This window comes from Equus asinus, chromosome 1, assembly GCF_041296235.1.
Source record: "Equus asinus isolate D_3611 breed Donkey chromosome 1, EquAss-T2T_v2, whole genome shotgun sequence".
NCBI lineage: Eukaryota > Metazoa > Chordata > Mammalia > Perissodactyla > Equidae > Equus > Equus asinus.
The window spans coordinates 203,530,588-203,549,993 of NC_091790.1; the positions used below are offsets into that span (position 1 = coordinate 203,530,588).

Genomic DNA, 19,406 nt, shown 5'->3' on the forward strand with positions numbered 1-19,406 from the left:
GCTCCACTTCGGCGGCCCAGGGTTTGGATCCTGGGCGCAGACATGGCACCGCTCACTAGGCCATGTTGAGGCGGCGTCCCACATGCCACAACTAGAATGACCCACAGCTAAAATATACAACTATGTACTGGGGGGATTTGGGGAGAAAAAAAAAGGCGAGGGGGAAAAAGAAAAAAAGATTGGCAACAGTTGTTAGCTCAGGTGCCAATCTTTAAAAAAAAAAAAAGTCTACTTTCAGCTTTGCTCTTAGTACTAACTACTCCTTCACCTAATTATTCAAAACATATTTGAGTACCCACAGAACCATGTCTCTGAATCATGTTAACAGGCATTGTCCCAGCCCCTGGAAATACAGCTGAGACTGAAACAAAGTGTACGCCCTCACAGAGCTTCCTTTCTCAGAGGGACTTATGCAGTAAAGAAATGACATCAGTATAAGTGCTCTAAAGATAGGAAAATAAGGAACAAGGATTAAGAACAAGATGTGGGGATGCTGTATTAGATAAAGCAGTCAGGGAAGACCTTCTAAAGGACATGACAAGCATACAGCTAAACAAAATAAGGGAGTAATATTCACAAAGATGGAGAACACTCCAGGCAAAGGGAAAAGCAGAAGTAGAGACTGGGGCAGGAAGGGCTTTGCCAACACAAGGACCAGTGTGGCTGTAGTAAGAAAGGGAAAGAATGGTAGGAAATAAAAAAGGCAGCTAAGCAAGATTACGTATGGTCTTATGGGTCATGGTGAAGACTGAGCTTTATTCTAAAGTACAATGGGAAGCTGTTGGAAAGTTGACGGCTATGAGGTATATGATTGACAGTTTAAAGGAAACACATTGGCTGCCATGTGTAGAACAGACTGGGGGTGTACACATGGCAGTAGGGAGTGTTGACAAGACTGGAAACCGGGAGATCAGTCAGCAAGCTACCGCTGCAGTCCAAATGAGAGCTGAGGGTAACCTGAACTATAATGGTCGGGAGAGTTGAGGTAAGAAGTGGTTGGCTTTGGGATGTATTTTGAAGGCAGAGACAAATTTGAGAATGTATTAGAGGTGGAATGTGAGACAGTGAAAAGTCAAGGAAGACTCCATAAGTGCTTGTGACCTAATCAAGCAAAAAATATTGAGGCTAGCTTCAGTAATTATATTAGTCATTTAAGATAAGGAACATCTGAATTTTTTAATCCATTTCAACCGTATTTTTACTTAAAAAAAGGGGGAGGGAGGACATAAAATTTATAATCCAGATTCCAGATCAAATATCTCTGTGAAATAGTCTTGTCCCATTAAACGTATACTTCTCAAATAGAATTCATACATACTTAAGAATATTATAATATTTCAAGTTGAAAGGTAATGTAAATTTTGTATGTCCAAATATTCACAAGGCTTTTGAGAAATAAAATTATTTCAATAATGTATTTTCTACACAATAGTACACTTGAAGGAAAAAAATTCTGAATAATTCTTCCAGGTGTCACGTAGTGTGTGTGTACTTGTTTGTTTTGAACCAATGGAATTCTACTACATGAATTATAGATAACTTTTTTTAAAAGACCATGTTTAAAAAGTTCACCACTACCTGAAGAAAGAGATTTTATATCTTATCAACAAATCATTAAAAATCGATGTAATGGACTATATTGAATGCAATGTAAAGAAATGAAAGCAGTTACTTATCAATTTCCCATTGTAAAGGCAAAAGAGAGGTTCAACTGCGAAGAACGTGACATTTAATTGAGGTTTTGAAACAGGTGTTATTCTAGTCCTCCACATTTTGGCTTTATCATTAAACCATTCTCTCTTCAGCAGTTTTATGAAAAAAAAACCAACTTCAAATAAAGGAAACAAGACTAAAAATAAAGTAATCAACGTCTTTCCTGTCACAGTATGTTTTCTGTCCAACTTCTCTTCCTTATAAAAACTCAAATGCAAGTAACCTCTATTTAAGTCTTTATCGGTTCGTCAAAATTTTTAAAATAAGATATCCTTCACAGTAAGATATCCTTTGAAGGACCCACAGGTCTTTCACTGTACATTATTTCAAAAACATATTGACATGGATAAGAGCAGGTAGGTACTTAAAAGAGCAGAATAAAAGTCAAAGTCAAATGATCTGCTAAGATTAAACAGACAAAAAGCACAGCCTTCGGGGGCTGGCCCCGTGGCCGAGTGGTTAAGTTCACGCGCTCCGCTGCAGGTGGCCCAGTGTTTCGTTGGTTCGAATCCTGGGCGTGGACATGGCACTGCTCATCAGACCACGCTGAGGCAGCGTCCCACATACCACAACTAGAAGAACCCACAACGAAGAATATACAACTATGTACCGGGCACTTTGGGGAGAAAAAGGAAAAAATAAAATCTTTAAAAAAAAAAAAGCACGGCCTTTGGTCCAGTGCTTTAATTCCTCACTGCTGACAGTGAGGAAGACTGGACATGTGCATGCACGCGAGAAGGGGATCAGACTGCTTCTAATTGTTTCAGGAAGTTAACATCAAAAACAAAAACCAGTATTTCACAGTTCAGGATAACGCCAATTTTATGAAGCTGTAACTATTTAATACATCAAGTCAACTTTCAGTGGAAGGGTGCCTTAAGATTATTTTCTAAATTGAGTTTATAAAATTAACTGAGCAACAAATGTAATCAATGGCAAAAAGGAAGCTTGTCAGAAGAACAGTAATTTATAACTGACAGCAAGATAAAAATCTAGGGGCCAACCCAGTGGCGCAGTGGTTAAGTTCGCACATTCTGCTTCTCAGCGGCCCAGGGTTTGCTGGTTCAAATCCTAGGTGTGGACATGGCACCGCTTGGCAAGCCATGCTGTGGTAGGCATCCTACGTATAAAGAAGAGGAAGATGGGCACAGATGTTGTTAGCTCAGGGCCAGTCTTCCTCAGCAAAAAGAGGAGGATTGGCAGCAATTAGCTCAGGGCTAAGCTTCCTCAAAAAAAAAAAAAAGGTAAAAATCTAGAAGTGGGGGAAGGGACTGGCCCAGTGGCGCAGCCATTAAGTTGGCATGTTCTGCTTCAGTGGCCTGGGGTTTGCCCATTTGGATTCTGGGTGCAGACCTATGCACCACTTGGCAAGCCAGGCTGTGGCAGACATTCCGCATATAAAGTAGAGGAAGATGGGCTCAAGGCCAGTCTTCCCCAGCAAAAAGAGGAGGATTGGCTGTAGATGTTAGCTCAGGGCTAATCTTCCTCAAAAAAAATCTAGAAGTGAGGGAAAAATTCTGATCACAACTCTTATATACCGAACTGGTTAAACTCCTGGAAACTTATTGACGTTAATATTACTTTATAAACATTTTACATTCTCATACCTTTCTCTGATTCTAAGTAGTCCCCATATCCACTCTATCTAGGGCAGTGGTTCTCAATTGGGGGCAGTTTGGGACATTCGGGAATATTTGGAGACATTTGTGATCATGATTACGTCATGAAGATAGAGATGCTGCTAAATATCCTAGCATGCACAAGACAGCCTCACTCCTCCAACAAAGATTTATCTGGCCCACGTTGGTCAGTATCGAGAAACTGTGACTGAAGGCAATATATTTCACTTTATTAACAGTCTGTCAGCCAGTTCTCAACTACAGCATTCTTTGGTTCTTCTTTTTAATTTCTTTGAGCTATATAATTAACAAAAATCTATCTTACTTAAGTTGAAGACCACTATATTTATAACGCACCAACTATAGCCAAACTACACTCCCTATTATATTACCCTCAGCAAATCGTAAACCAAACATTTTCCTTTGCAACTCTTGATTTTGGTGGTAGTCACACAGATATATTTATTTGCCAATTCTTATAGGCCTGTCCACTTAAAATAGTTGCATTTACTGAATGCAAGTTAGGCTTTAATAAAGTTAAAATGCATATGAGGCCAAACTTAAGCATTTCAAAGCTTTAATTAAAAGAAAGATGAAAGTCATATGATAAAGAAAGCATCTGTGAATTATTCCACATACCGTGAGTTCCAGGTTTTGCTGGAGTTGAGGATGAACTAAGTAATGGATCCAAGGAAGGATCCAAGAAATTTGTATTCATGTTTGTTTTATATGAAAGCTGAGATGTATCTTCTGATACATTATCTAAACTTAGCCTGTTTTGTCTACTTGTATCCAGAAGATCTTTTCCAAAGAAAGCTTCCTAGATAAAGATAAGCACATAAGAAAAAGATTGATTTAGTTATAAAATTCTAAAATGACAGATTATTCTGTCACTGTTTTTTAACAAGAAGGCAGAAATAACAGAAAAGCTTGGTATTTAACAATTAGAAACTGAATATAGAAATATATAAACAATACAGAAATATCCTGTCAGTTTGTTGATTCCCCTTACTTTAAAAGATTTTTTTGTATATTTATTAGAGACAAATAAAATTATGCAAATAAAAACCACACAGTTCTGTCAAATATGTTTGTAGCAACTGCAGTATATAATTTAATAATTCCGGGGGATTAGGTTACACTTAAATTTAAACATTGAAAAATTCACAATACTATTGGCACCTTAATTCATACTACAAGAAAAACTGAAGCCTCATGAATATTACCCACATTTATAGATCACTGGCAGACGAGAGCACAAGGGTTCGATCTACAGCTTTAATGCTTACAAATACTTCATGTAGATTGAGTAATCTCACATTGATTCACATAACCACATTGAAGACTCAGCATGCTATAAATCTGACAGACTTTCTATAGTCATTTTAACCTTACTGTGTGTACAAAATTTATTGCTATTAAAGGCTTTTAGCTTTTTATTCATTTACTCATATTACCATTTCTCCATTTCAATATAGTTTCTCTACTCTAGAGAACAATGTTTCAAGCTGGGTTCCTTACTATGCAAAGATCTCTCCAAAATTTCTCAAGGATCAATAAAGAGGACAAAAGGAAGCTCTTGGGATCCCCTTCACTTACTTCAACCCAACAACTCTGCTTTAGTCTATTTTCTGTAACGTGGTCTGCCTGGAAAAGGGATCCATTGTAGGACCAATTTTGTAATAACTATCAACATTTAACACTCTCTTGCCAAAGATAAACACACAATGAAGGTTCACTGAGGCACTTTTTATAATGCCAACAAGTATCTGTCAAAAGGCATATGATTAAATAAATGGTAGACATCCATACTATGAAATACAATACAGCACTTTTTAAAAAGGATGTAGAACGATGCTGTCAAAGAAAAGCTCTGAAACACAGTATTAAAAGTAAGTAAGTGACTGACAGGTCCAGCAGACATAAAATACAAACCAAGACTATTATGACTAAGCAAAAACAGATTATAAAAAATGTCTGAAAGGATAAACACCACACTATGAACAATGCTAACTTCTGAAAATGGATAGGGAGGAGGTATGTGACGTCTGATAGAGGTGATGATAAATTTTACTTGAAATTTTCACATTTTGATTCACTAAGAAAAAGAAATTTGAAAAGCCACAAAGCTAGTTTTTATTCCAGAAATGCTTTCACCATTAAGAAAAATGTTGAATAGCAGAAAGATCTCAGAACTTTAGAGATCCTTTATTTAATGCCTTCAGTACAAATTTAAGAAATCTGAGACTACCATTAGCAAGAATTTTTTCATGATGACTTTAGTGGTATTCATCAAAAACTGTAACATTCTTATTAATTTGCTGGCTTTTCATCTCCTGTAGTTAACACAAGGGAGTGGCTCCACATGATTTCTAACTTGACAATCTTGTCAGTGATTCCCAGAACCAGCTGGAGACTCTCGATCTACTACAGGGGTTCTCAAGGTCACAAAAGACCACGAGCCCCTAGTAGGCTGCACCAATATTCTGACTGGTTAGATTATACAACTATTTACAGGTTATCTTGAGACTGCTGTGATGAATAAAGAATAACTGGAAAAAATTGCTACTGAATTCTTAGCAGGTTTCGTCACTATGTATTTTCCCTAGTCAATGGGGGAAAAAAAATACAAATGCTATCACAAGATGTCCAACGACAGTACCATTACAAAGGCTTCCTTCACATCCAAATAGAAAAGTCAGGCATTACTGACGTACACCAGAGGAATTACATGAGTACACCAGAGGAAACAATGCAGCTCAACGGAGTAAGATGATAGGAATAATCAGGAAATCACATCCACTACTTTCAATGGCTCCCTTGACAAAGTACGAAATGGTCAGTTTTCATACTCTCAGAAACAGCTAAAGAAAGCTTCCTAAATATGCATTACACTTGAAAGAAGAGTCAAATGAGGAGGAGGGGCACGTCACCCACTCAACACTCCAGGAAGGACTAGGAAGAAGGGAGGTGAAGGCAACAGCAAACAACAAAAAGGAGGCAATTAAACGTAATCCAAACAATAAATGCGCCTATTTTCTGACCAATACAATTATTGTTGTATATTAAAAAAAGGTACAAAACCAGAATGAATGGGTATTTGAAGGAGTAAGGGGAAAATAAAACATTTATTAAAAGATAGATAGTATGTAAGGCACAGAGTTAAGCACTTCACATCATAATTCTTGTTTCATCTCTCCACAGTTCTGTGGCACAGACAGTATCACAGTTTTATAGGTGAGAGAAGTGGGGCCCACAGATGTTAAAAAGAGGAAAACCACAGCTAAGTGGTAGCAGAGCAGTGTTTAAACGCGGGACTCTGACTGCAAAGGCTGAACTCTACAGTGGACGCTGCCTTTACGATGTTGGTCATCTAAAAAATTTACCCTCATAAATATTACTATATCCTTAAGTCATTCTGCTTAGAAGTCTTATTTATTAAATATAGATGACTTTTTACTCAAATGAGTATTTGATTTTTATACTTCTAATTACTAACAAAGAAAACTGAAGAAGTTGTATGTTAACTAAAAGGAAATGTATTTTGAAACCAATTAAACTTATAATAGCTAACTCGAAAATTAAGGTTCAAAAATTAGTACAATTCAAGCAATCAAGAGGTATCCATAGGGGCCGGCCCGGTGGTGCAGCGGTTAAGTTCGCACGTTCCGCTTCTTGGGGTTTGCCAGTTCGGATCCCAGATGTGGACATGGCACTGCTTGGCACGCCATGCTGTGGCAGGTGTCCCACATAGAAAGTAGAGGAAGATGGGCACAGATGTTAGCTCAGGGCCAGGCTTCCTCAGCAAAAAAGAGGAGGACTGGCAGTAGTTAGCTGAGGGCTAATCTTCCTCAAAAAAAAAAAAAGAGGTATCCACATAGGCCATAGTTCTGTGGGAGGGATAGATGAGATGGATACTCACAAACACTGAAATGAGGATGAACACTCAATGATAGGCTGTTCCAAGTCAGTTTTTACATATGAAGATGTAGAGGTCCAGGAAGGATGAATAACATGCTCAGGAACCTCCAATTAGCTAGTGGCACAGCCAGATGTTTAATCTCAGTCATATTTCTAACACAGGGTTCTTTCCAATGTATCATAGGGCCTTGAACTCTTCTGTGGCTTAACGTTTACAAGATAAACTAGAAAGACTTCTATTTTCACATAGTCGACATCTATCAAACATAGTTTCTTCATATTGAGGGTTATTTGTCTAATGTAGTATTTTAGAAAACATAATCAATTCTGCTTAAATCTTTGGTTCACTAGGTCTCAACAGCAGTAAGTGATTATTAAAACTGTAACTCTGGCAGATAAAACCCATCTCTATTCAGTGAACAGAATGACTGTAATCTGGGCTGGCAAAGGGACCCGTCCAGAGGACTTGGGTTTGGGGAGCAGACAGGTGGGACTGGTTTGAGAGAAGGAGGTTTGCTCAGCTCAAAGTGTCCTTGTACGTCTTACAGATTATTTAGAAGTGAAAACCTGGGATAAAAAAGCACTCTGTGAACTGTATCAAAGCACAAAAAAAGGTAAATGTTAATTTTTATGGACCCCTGGAAGGTAAAAATTGCATTTGTGATGACTAATTAAAAACAAGTAAAAAATTAACAAAAATAACAAACCTCTTTTTCAAAACTCAGTAAGTTACAGTCCTTTCATTAACAAACTACATAAAATAATGTAAAGCAAGCTATTACTTGTAAATAGGCAGGGAAAGTTTCTTCAAGTTTATTTTTCCTTTTCCGGTATCTCTTCTTTATTTTTTCAGTGTTTTCAGTAACAGAAACAGATTCATCAACCAGACTATCTGGTAACTGCTCACTCCACCCTGAAACAACAGTCACATTTATAAATACACGTTATTTAAAATTTTCAGACAAATATGCCCAAAGAATTTTATTGCTTACCGATACACACACAGTTCCATATAAACAAGCTTTTTCTTATTTTTTTCTTCCAGTTGTATTGAGATATAATTGACATACAACACTCTATGAGTTTAAGGTGTACAGCATGAGTTGACAAACAAGCTTTTTCACAAAAAGATCTCAAAGCAAGTTTATCAGTAAATTTTTAAGTATCATAAAAATTTCATTTCACGTCTATTTACTATCAGCATGTTTCTTATTGACTCTTAATGAGTATTTCCTACTCACAAAGCAGAAATTTGTTTTTGTTAACAACATTTTGGTAAAGATTAACAAAAATGAAAATACTCAATGCTCCTAAGTATGGGGAAATGACCACTTATACACTACACTAAAGGGAATTTAGCAGGTACAACTTTTTTGTAGAGTTTGTTGACACTATTCAACAGAAGTCTTTTTAAAAATGTGTGTTCTTCAATCCAGTAATTCCAAGTTTAGGGATTTATTGCAAGTTAGGTATCTGTAGTACATACATATTGTGATCATATGTGACTACCTGTCAAGATGCTCATAAATATGCGATGAATGCTCAATGTTAAGCTCAATCAAAGAAATGGAAATAAAAAAAATGCTGCACTATGAAATTATCAAAGAAACAAATATACTACTTAAGGCAGGAAAGAGAACAATCAAATGATACTCTCTAATACTTCTTATGGGAAATCATACTTCCCTTCCAAAGATCAGTGTGGGCACATCTGTTGGTAGACTACATAGGTGGACTGACTCTTCTGAGAACAACTAAAAATGGCGGAAAAACATTTTTTAAATAATCTTTTTAAATGTACCAGTAATGTACCAGAAAATAAAGCATCGTCAAAGATCAAAAATTAAGGTAAAACATGGACCACAGAAATAAGCAAAGAACTAAATAAAGCTCTCTGAAATTTTGCTAAAATCCAGTGTCTCTGAAGTCCAGTTTTTGGAGCCTCATGAGGAATGGGGAACAGAAGACAAAGCTTAAGGCCTCTCCTCTGGATGGAGAGATTAACTAGAGGTGCCTTGGATAAAGGTGGCACCTGAAGGACTCCATGCTGAAGGTTGGTTTAACAAGAAAGACAGCCTCCATTCCCCTCCCCTCCCCCTTCCCAGCACCAACAGCAAAGAAAACTGCTGGGCAGAAAGGCAAAAAATGAAAATCTTCCCTGAAAGGTAATAAACTCAATATAGCCCCAATGAGTAAGAAACCTGAATTTATATAACACAGGTGGACCAAAAAACTTCAGGCTAAGAATTTAGCTTAAAGAACTCCTAGGATAGTAATACCTCACGCTCCTGGCAGTAATCAAGGCAAATACTCTGTGAAAGAACGCACCTTCAATTCAGTGCTCAAAAGGTTCAGAGAACGTTCTAAAGAACATGAGCTCACAATAAAAAAAAAAAATTGTTTCATATATATGTTTCTCTGTTTCACACAATAGGAGACAGGGCCAGGAGACAGAGTAAAATCAGAAGTGCAAACGCTTTAGATATTTGACATTCTAAATCAATCAGATAGGTGAAAAATTAAAGACGACTGAAACTAGGAGCAAGGTGTAAAAAGAAACTACCCAGTGTTAAAATATCAACAAAGCAGTTTACAAAAGGAATACATTAACAACTCAACAGATGACTTTGGATGGCACAGATGAAGGAACGAAATATTGAACTAAAAGATAGAACTAAAATTATTTAGAGAACCGAATAAAGAGACAGAAATGGAAAACACGAAAAACAGTTTCACTGAATCGATCACATTCCTTACTTAGGGGGTATTATAGCCACATTAGAAACTTCTTTAAAAGCATTACAGCGCTTCTTTTTTAAAATGTGCAGCAATTTCTAGTTTTTATTAATTCACAAGTCAAAATTCCATCCCATAGTAAAAGAGGAACTCTGTGTAGAGCACACACTGACGACGTCTCAGTTTTCTTCACACCCTACCCACAGCATTTACCATACAGAAAGCATACGGATCACGGCTGTACTGATTGCAAAGTCTTCATTCACACCAACTCTTAAGCAACGGCGTGTACAATGCTTTAGCTTTCTTTGAAGCCGTAAGTGAGGATGACAGAATATTAACTGAAAGACGTATTTCTAAAACATTACACAATTTTGTCAAAAATTATTGGGGTACCCTGTCACTTTCAACTAAATAGTCTAAAAGTTTCCAATTTTATGCCAAGCAGCTAAGGCAGGCAAAGCAGGGCCTTCTGTGACTAGAAAGTACCTGACGTGACTAAACAATTCAGTCCCTCAACTGTCTATATTTAACACAGGAAAACAGGAACTTGTTAAAAACTCTCAAAGGAATAGAGTCTACTGGGTTTAAACCGTTTCCTTTCCAAACCTAATTTCTGTATTACAGGTATGAACTCTACAGGCACTCAAATCCTTTGATCAGTAAGAAGCAACACAGTAGTAAATGGAGCATTATTATTCAATGGGACAGCAAGAAAAAGGGGTTAAACCCAACAGACTCAGTACATACCATCATCCCTGCTGGGTAATTGCTCAGACATAGAGCCTGAGGAATCTTTTCTGATCACAGATCTTTTGGTTTTTCCTTGCCCAGTTCGACTTCTTTGCCGTACCATAAATCCACCAATACCTATCCAAAAATAAAAGTGGGTACCTCGTAAACAACTAATTTCTCCCTATATTTCCAAAGCAAGAAAGGTGAAATTGCTTAGTCTTAAATAGCGAGGCATTTCCCAAATTCAATACGGGCTAATTTAAATCAATAATCTCATTTTTATGCAATATATAAGAGTTTGGAAATAAATTCATTACCAACTCAATAATTTTTTTTCCAATAAGGCAAATAAAATTTGACAAGCAAGACATTTTTTCTCTCTACCCCTGAGGCAGAGAGGAAATAAGAGAGTGTTTAGGGCCGGCCCAGTGGCGCAACGATTAAGTTCGCACGTTGCAGTTCTCGTCGGCCCGGGGTTCGCTGGTTCGGATCCCAGGTGCGGGAGTGGCACTGCTTGGCAAAAGCCATACTGTGGTAGGCGTCCCATATATAAAGTAGAGGAAGTTGGGCATGGATGTTAGCTCAGGGCCAGTCTTCCTCAGCAAAAAGAGGAGGAGTGGCAGCAGTTAGCTCAGGGCTAATCTTCCTCAAAGAAAACAAGAGAGAGAGTGTTTAATCAGTCATAGTATTAACTGGACTATAAATTTTAGGAGACATAAGAACCCTGTCATGTCACTTTCATGTTGTCCACTTACAGGCACTCCTGCGTAAAAAATGAAATAAGTTTTTAAAAACAAAAATATTAGAAAGTGAATGCTGAAAATTAAAAGAATTATAGAAGTATACATCAAGGGAAAATATTTAAATGGATTTAAATGTCCAAGTACAAATAAAAGCCAATCTAGTAAAGCATTTAATAAAATGGATAACATTTGGGATAAAGTATTAAATAATGATTTATTGGGAAACATTCCCATACTCAACCCAAGGAATTTGTCACCTAAAAAGTATATTCAAATAGTTCAGTCCTGTAACTTATACATATATTAAGTTTAGTTTAGAGAATTGTTAAGAAGCTATTTTTCATCTTGATTATTTAATCATAATTGAAGCCCTCAATATTATATTTTTCTTAAATTAACTAAGCTTTGATTATATTAAAATGTCTAGCTCAGGCACTATACCTGGTCTGTATGGTTTCCTTTTTCTCTTTTTGACACCGTCTGTTCCTTCTACTCCCTTAGTTTCATCATCCACAGCTTCTCGTTCAGGACTAGATTCTGATTTTCCATCACAATCCATAAGTTCTCCTTCTGGAACAAAGTAAAGGTACAGATAAAATTGGAAAAACCTATCAAATACATAATTCCTATGTAATAGGAAATACAAAGCCAAGTGGCCAATGAGCCATTCTAATCATGCATCCCAGTTGGTAGGGAAAGTATAGAAAGAAATGGGGAAGGCCCCAAAATGCCTATAGAACTCATGCTACTGAATGTATTGTTCTCAGTAAATGAAAGAGAAGAATCAGAGAAGGGGAAACAGAGAGAGAGGAGGCTCAAAATTTTAGACAGTTACAAATCTATCTGCACTTAATAAATCATTTCCTTGCTTTCAACTCTGTCGTCAGGTCCAGGCCCCCAAAGCTGTCACTCTAGCCTAGAACTCTCTTCTGAGCTCCAACCAAAGCTGTAATTGGATATTACCTAGTTACTGAAAACTCTATATCTAAAATTGAACTCCTGATTTAAGATAAACCTTATCCCTTTCTATGTGTTACCTGTCATCATTAAAAGGCATGGAAATGTACCCTGAAAAAGCCAGAATCCTAGGGGACAGCCTTCACAATTCCTAATCTTTTCTTTCCCACAATCAAGACTCTTCAATATCTCTCAAAAGCATTTTATTTCTGTCTACCACCATCTTGGTCCAATCTTGACCTACTGCAACATCCTCCTCCTATTTAGGTTCCCTGTCTCCAAGCCTGCCCTCCTCTTAAATCAGTTCTTTACATTGCAACCAAAATGATCTTTCTATAAATATGTATCAATTTTCACTTAAAATCTTTTAATGTCTTCCCAGTGGCCTCAAAATGAAGTTCAAATTTTAAGACCCATTATAATAGTCTCTTATAAACTCTCCAGCTTCATCTCACTCCAAACACTATGAGCTATTTTTAATTCCTTCAACACATCAAGCTCTTTCTTCCACTACCTCCCCAACCTCTTCCTGCCATCTACTTTCAGGATTTATTCTAACCATCAATTTCTTCAAGAATTTCTGATATTTAGACAAGGTTACATTCCACAGTTATATGCTCCTGTACATTAGCATTATGCTTCATTTTAATTGGTTCTTTTAATGTCTGTCTCCTTGATAGACTGTATTTTCTGTGAAAACAGGTATTAAGACTCTTAACAGCTGCATCCTTAGCACGGTACCTAATACTTAATAAATATTACACTGAATGAAGTAAACAATGAAATTAAGCAATGCATACAGAAGCTCAATTCTTAGAAAAGAAAGTTATTTTAACACTACTGTAATCAAACCTTTGCAAGTTCTGTGTGCTTTATACTGTGCCATAGAGAAAAAAAGTTATCAAATACATTTAAGATTCAATTGTTAACTCTCTTCTTCACTAAGTATTATATACAACATATTTCTGTAAAACCATGAACAGTGTATTTGTTTTTGATGATATTAGGTCAATGTTTGAGGCCAATTTCCTAACAATCTGATAACTGCTCTCTATAGCTAAGACTAAGTCATGAAAAGAAATGTTTACTTACTGAAACTTAGCAAGCACCAAAGATAACAAAATACCAATTGTTTACCTTAAGATAAACTCACTGAAACAAGTGAGAGGGAATTTGGGGTTAAGATGGTAGACTAAATTCACGTATCTAATTTCACTCTCCCGAAACCCTATTAAAACCACAGTGAAGCAATCTATTTTTAAGAGATAAACCCACAAAGACAGAGAAAACAGGAAAGGAGAAAAGCCACAATTTTGGAAGGAAAAAGTAAAAAGATGAATAACTGACTTGGCAAATGAAAATTCTCAGTTGAGAGTGGAAGTAACCAAGAAAAAAAATCCAATTTATAACACAGTCCTCAAAAGGCTGAGGCACTGGCAGACCCAGGTATCTTTGGAAATAGGCAAGAGGAAGCTACAACAAAGAGAGAGCTTCATTTATATTAACCACACAAGTCACACTCCCTAGGACCTTCTTACCAACTTCACACACCAGTAGGCTGCCCCTCTAACCAGAGGATGGTCGGACGACTCTTGGACAACCTTAGCTGAACACTGCGGTAATGGACTGAAAACAGGATCACACGGCCACAGGCAGGAGAAACGCCGACCCTGTCACTCCTCTGGGGCCCTTTCCCACTCAACTCCCAGACAGCCAGCAGCTAAACCTCTACTCTCCAAGCAGGAGACTTGAAAAGATTCTTCTGGGAAACCTGACCAGTTCAAGCAAAATGTCTAAACATACTGACACCAGAGGATTCCCCAAACAGTGAACACAGATCATAAAACCTTAGTCAACAAATACCACCCACATACTCGAAGCTTTCCATCAAGTTTTTAATCTCCTGTTCTTCATGTTAAGAAAAGAAGATTACCAATTTATTTAGCCAATCACCACTTTCAGTTCCTCACTTTTAATCATGCATGGACAGTCAAGGATTATCTGATGAAAAGTCTATAATAGACTATACTGCCCTAGACTAAAGTGGCCCAAACATGACAAGGGTCACTGAAAGCTAAGGTCTCTTTTAAACAATATCTTAACAATGGCCTCTGATTCCTACAGATATTCCCCAAATGTGAGAAATTCTCCCATAAATACATACTTGTTTATAGATAGTAATCTCTGGAAGGTTAAAAGAAAACAGTGGTTCTTCCTGGGAGGGGAACTAGATGGCTGGGAGGGAGACTAACTTCACTGTTTACTCTTTGAACCCTTTGCATTTTTCACATTAGGCACAAGCATTATCTACTGAAAAACTTTCCCTACCTACCAAAAATAGTTACAAATGCATGCACCCTTTGATTCAGCAAGGAGTTCATCTTGCCAGCCCATCATTATATAAATACCACGTTATTCACTGTGACATTCACAGTAAAAGACTGAAAAAAATGAAAGGTCTATCAATATACGAACTATACAAAGGAATACGAAAAATGAGGCCGTTAAAAGTGAAAAACAGTATTAAGGCAAGGAAAAGAACAGTAAGACAAAAGGAATGAAAAAATGCATACTCATTTGCTTGTACATGAACAAAACACCTCTGGAAAGATATACAAGAATGGCTGCCTCTGGAGAAGCGAACTGGCATGGGGACAGGGGAGATAGGACACTTTTCACTGTTTACCCTTATTCCTTCTCAATTTTAAACCATGTGAATGTATTCCTTGTCCAAAAATCAAATTTACAAAGTTGAGGGAAGCAGCATTAACATTACAGGAGGTGATAACTATCCACCTGACTGCTTGCTCACGCCTTACCTCCCTCTCTCTCCTAGTCTAAGTAACCCCACTCGGCTCCATGCTCGGCCCAGGCCCGCAGCCTACGTGCACTCCTACTGCACACCTCCCGCGCTGGGGCAGCTACTGAGAGGGAGGGCACTGTGTTCCCACTCTGGGGACACAGAGGGTTTTTGTTTTCTTTAGACTTGGGATTTTTTTTGTACTAACCGGGTATCCAGATCCCACTAGCAGAATTAGAAGAAGTCTGCTTTTATTGCACAAAGAATTTGTTTCTGATATGCTAAGGCGGTTGTTTACGACTTATTTTCCTAAAGAAACATCTATCAGAAGAGTTAAAAATCAACAAAAAAGCCACTGGTATTTTCACACTATTTTAGGAGCATCACAAGTTCGTTAGGACTTTGTAGACTCCTGTGGAATCTCATATTAGGTATACTTAAGCATATAATTTATAATATTACTTCTATGTGGATTTACCTTCTGACAGCCTCAACTGGGAAAGAGCACAGTTGAAAAAATATCTACCATTTCTCACAGTCTTGTTCTAAAGAACAACAGTCACAAGGAAAACCCTCTCAGGTCTTTTTGTTGATGTTTTGTTTTGTCTTAAAAGGTTCTATAGTCTCAGACATTGGGAATTAACGTGTACTATCAAGAAACTTTTCAAATTTTATCAAATACAGCATTTCCCAGATTTAAGCGACTATGGAACCATTTCCAGACATTTTCTACTATCTTCACAAACTAGAATTCTTCACTGTACTCTGGCTGATGGCAATCTAATCAATTCCTCCTAGATACACAGACTATTTCTTCACAAGCCCCAAATCACTTAAAACTTCAAAATCAAATTTTCTGTTCAACAGTATTTAAACATCAGTTATATGTGAGCATCAGAAAGCTTTTCTCCCAACCACAGGGACCCAAAAACACACTACTACAAAAGAAATGTGAGATCAACTGATAAAATTTCAGGAATATACAAAAGACATAGCCATTCTCAGCCAAGATTATCTCTCACTGGGACTACTGCAATAGCCTCTGGCCTGATCTACTTGCCACAACTCTTGGGCCTAATAGTCTACTCATATATATATGAATAAATATATATGAATATGAATATATATTATATATAATGATATAAATTAAATTTCTATTATTTAAAACATAAATAAGATTATGCCACTCTTCTCTTCAGAAACCTCCAACGACTTACCATTCCATTCACAGTAAATGCAAATTCCTTAAGTATCACCTTAAGGTCCTGCCTGATCGACTGAGTCATCCCTCCACTCCTCACCTGTCTCACCTCATCCCCTCCCATTACCCTCTTTGCTCACTCTTCTGGACACAGTGGTCTCCACAACATTCCTCAAAAACGCTAGGCACACTCCCACCCAGGGCCTTTGTACTGGCTTTCTCACTGATAGAGATGCTCTTCCCTCAGACAACCAAGTGGGTAACTCACTGATCTCTGTGAAGTCTGTGCTCAGATATTTTCAGTTCATTTGATCCTTCACATTAGCATGCACTCCCAATTTCTCTTCTCTAGCTCTATTTTATCCATAGCACTTGCCAAACACATATAATTATGTTTTAATTACATTATTTTTATTTTTTATATTTTTATTACATTATAAATAATAATATATTTTTTTAATAGTTGTTTCTCCTAACATTAAAATCTAAGTTCCATAAGCAGAGAATTTATTTTTGTGAGGAAGATTCACCCTGAGCTAACATCCATTGCCAATCCTCCTCTTGTTTTTGCTTGAGGAAGATTAGCCCTGAGCTAACATCTGTACGAATCTTCCTCTACTTTGAATGTGGGATGCCTCCACAACATGGATGATGAGTGGAGTAGGTCTGCACCCAGGATCTGAACCTGTGAACCCAGGCCAGTGAAGCAGAGCATGCAGAACTTTAACTACTGGGCCACAAGGCTGGCCCCAAGCAGAGAATTTTATCTGCTTTGGTCACAGATAGGACTTGCAACATCTGGGACACACTATGCATTCAATAAATACTGTTGAATGACAAGACGTGACGGAACAAAAATAATTATTACTTTATTTCTGAATCATCTGAAAAGAAATAACCACCCTAAAAATAAGCAAACTATGGTGATCTTCTTCAGAGATAAGCAAAAATATAACTCATATTGAATTTAATGCTACTAAAATTATTTTGTTATCTCAAGAATTCAGCTAGAAAAATCTTGATATTTATTCTGATCAAGAAAATGTTTATAAACAAATAATTTATGATGAACATCTGTAAATACAAATTTATACTTGAAAATTAATGATGGTTTTTCCATTTCTGAAATGTATGAATCAAGTTCTATTTTTTTCCAAAGTACATAGTGGTACATTCTTAGCTGTGGGTACTTCTAGTTGGGGCATGTGGGACGCCGCCTCAGTCTGGCCTGATAAGCAGTGCCATGTCCGCGCCCAGGATTCAAACTAGCAAAAGCCTGGGCCATGAAAGCACAGTGCGCAAACTTAACCACTCGGCCATGGGGCTGGCCCCTCAAGTTCTGTTTTAACTTCACTGTGGTATCCAAGCTCACAGCATCTGAGAAGGTTTATTCTGCTATCTAGCAAACTAGAGTTAAGCCTTCCTAATTTTCTCATCTGTGATCCTCAAAGATATGGGGGCTCCTGGAAATTTCTGTAATACAGGTCTGTTCTAAAAAGATATATAAACGGAAGAAAATCTGAAAAGGCTAGGTCCAATAAGACCATTCACTTAGAAAGGTCAAGTGTCACATCAAGGGTTATCTAAGTCAGTAGAATTTATCCTTAGTAAATCATACATTATTTAAAAGCTATTTTATATGCTTTAATTCTTGCAAACATACTCCATGGAAAACAAATTAGTATTACCTCGACTATCATCCATTTCACCATCCCTTGAATGCTCTGATTGGATGTCTGGAGGGGTCTGAAGGACAGCCACGCTATTCTGATTTATAATCTTCAATTTCAACTTTGGTTTTGACCGTTTTCTTCTTGGAACTGTAACTGTGAGGCTCTGTAACTGAGTCATCCCTGATTCGGTCAAACACACACCATCCTGGGTATAGGTCTTGGGTGGATCTAAAATTATAATATCCCAAGGATACAAATTAAAATTCTCACTTTAAATTTGATTGATAAGTCGATTATCGCTCCAAAATACCCACGTTAAGGGAACGTGACTTCTATAAAGCAATCATCTCTGAAATGCACAAAATAATTCACTTAGCAGCCAATTAATACTAAAAATAATTGGTCAAACTTCCTTGGCAGACAGGTTGCAAGTTTTTAAAAGATAGTCTTCCTGGAATTTATATTTTCATCGATCGACATGAGAATTCAGAGAGAAAGCAATGAAGCTACAAGCAGTGCTTCAGTTCCTTGACTGTAGGCATCTTCCTGGAATATCCTTTCAGATTAAAAAGTGAGGATCAATTTTGACAAGAAGCAAGAATACTCCAGAAGCCCATCTGGAAATCAAATATCAATATAATCACTTACAGGAAGAGGTAGTAAATAAGTAGAAATCCTTCAAATTTTTAAATGTACAAAACTGCTGTTCATTAGAACAATTTTTGTACTATCCAAATGTTTTTTGTACCAGAGGATATCAAACAGAAGTAGGCAAAAGAATGATAGTTTGATAAGAGTATCATATTAATCACCATTCCAGGCTGATCTATTACAGATTAAATAGTAAGAGACTGAATTAATTCTGAAGGAATCTGTTCGCTAACTGGGCCTTATTTTCTGCTGATAACTAAGCACAGTAATACATCAATGAAACCAAAGCAAGTATAGAGTTAATCACTATTTTAAAAGTGGCTATTTTCATTGCCAATTTGCTGAGATTCATAGGAATAATGTCTCACTAAAGCTGCCTAAGATGAATATTTTATATATCAATTATAGAAATGATTACCAACATTAGAGAATTTAGACTGAACACCTATATGATTAGGGCAGGTTTCAAGTAACATAGAAAAAATTAAGCATTTATGTGCTTTTTGTAAAGAACAGTCAAATAAAGCATTTTAGATTTTACCTAGCTCTTTCACTTTTGTGACAATCTGTGCTACAAGTGAAGATTCACAGCAGTCTGAGGAAGGCACTAAAATGAAAAAAAATTCACGTAATTTTTAGAGAAAAGGTAAAGTGTAT

The 19,406-nt window shown here is 37.0% G+C and overlaps 1 protein-coding gene across 14 annotated transcripts in view; it reads right to left on the reverse strand.

Moving 5' to 3' along the window:
• Nucleotides 1-19,406, reverse strand: part of KMT2C (lysine methyltransferase 2C) — a 268,830-nt gene that overhangs the window by 60,842 nt on the left and 188,582 nt on the right. For 13 of the 14 annotated variants that reach the window (XM_044765689.2, XM_070516758.1, XM_070516756.1 and 10 more), the window contains 6 exons: nucleotides 19,291-19,356; nucleotides 18,114-18,326; nucleotides 11,909-12,037; nucleotides 10,740-10,859; nucleotides 8,036-8,166; nucleotides 3,972-4,152 (listed from right to left, as the gene is read on the reverse strand). In XM_044765689.2, coding sequence (XP_044621624.1) covers nucleotides 3,972-4,152; nucleotides 8,036-8,166; nucleotides 10,740-10,859; nucleotides 11,909-12,037; nucleotides 18,114-18,326; nucleotides 19,291-19,356 — 840 coding nt within the window. The remainder of the gene's footprint in view (nucleotides 1-3,971; nucleotides 4,153-8,035; nucleotides 8,167-10,739; nucleotides 10,860-11,908; nucleotides 12,038-18,113; nucleotides 18,327-19,290; nucleotides 19,357-19,406) is intronic. The other variant, XM_044765692.2, reaches the window with a different exon arrangement.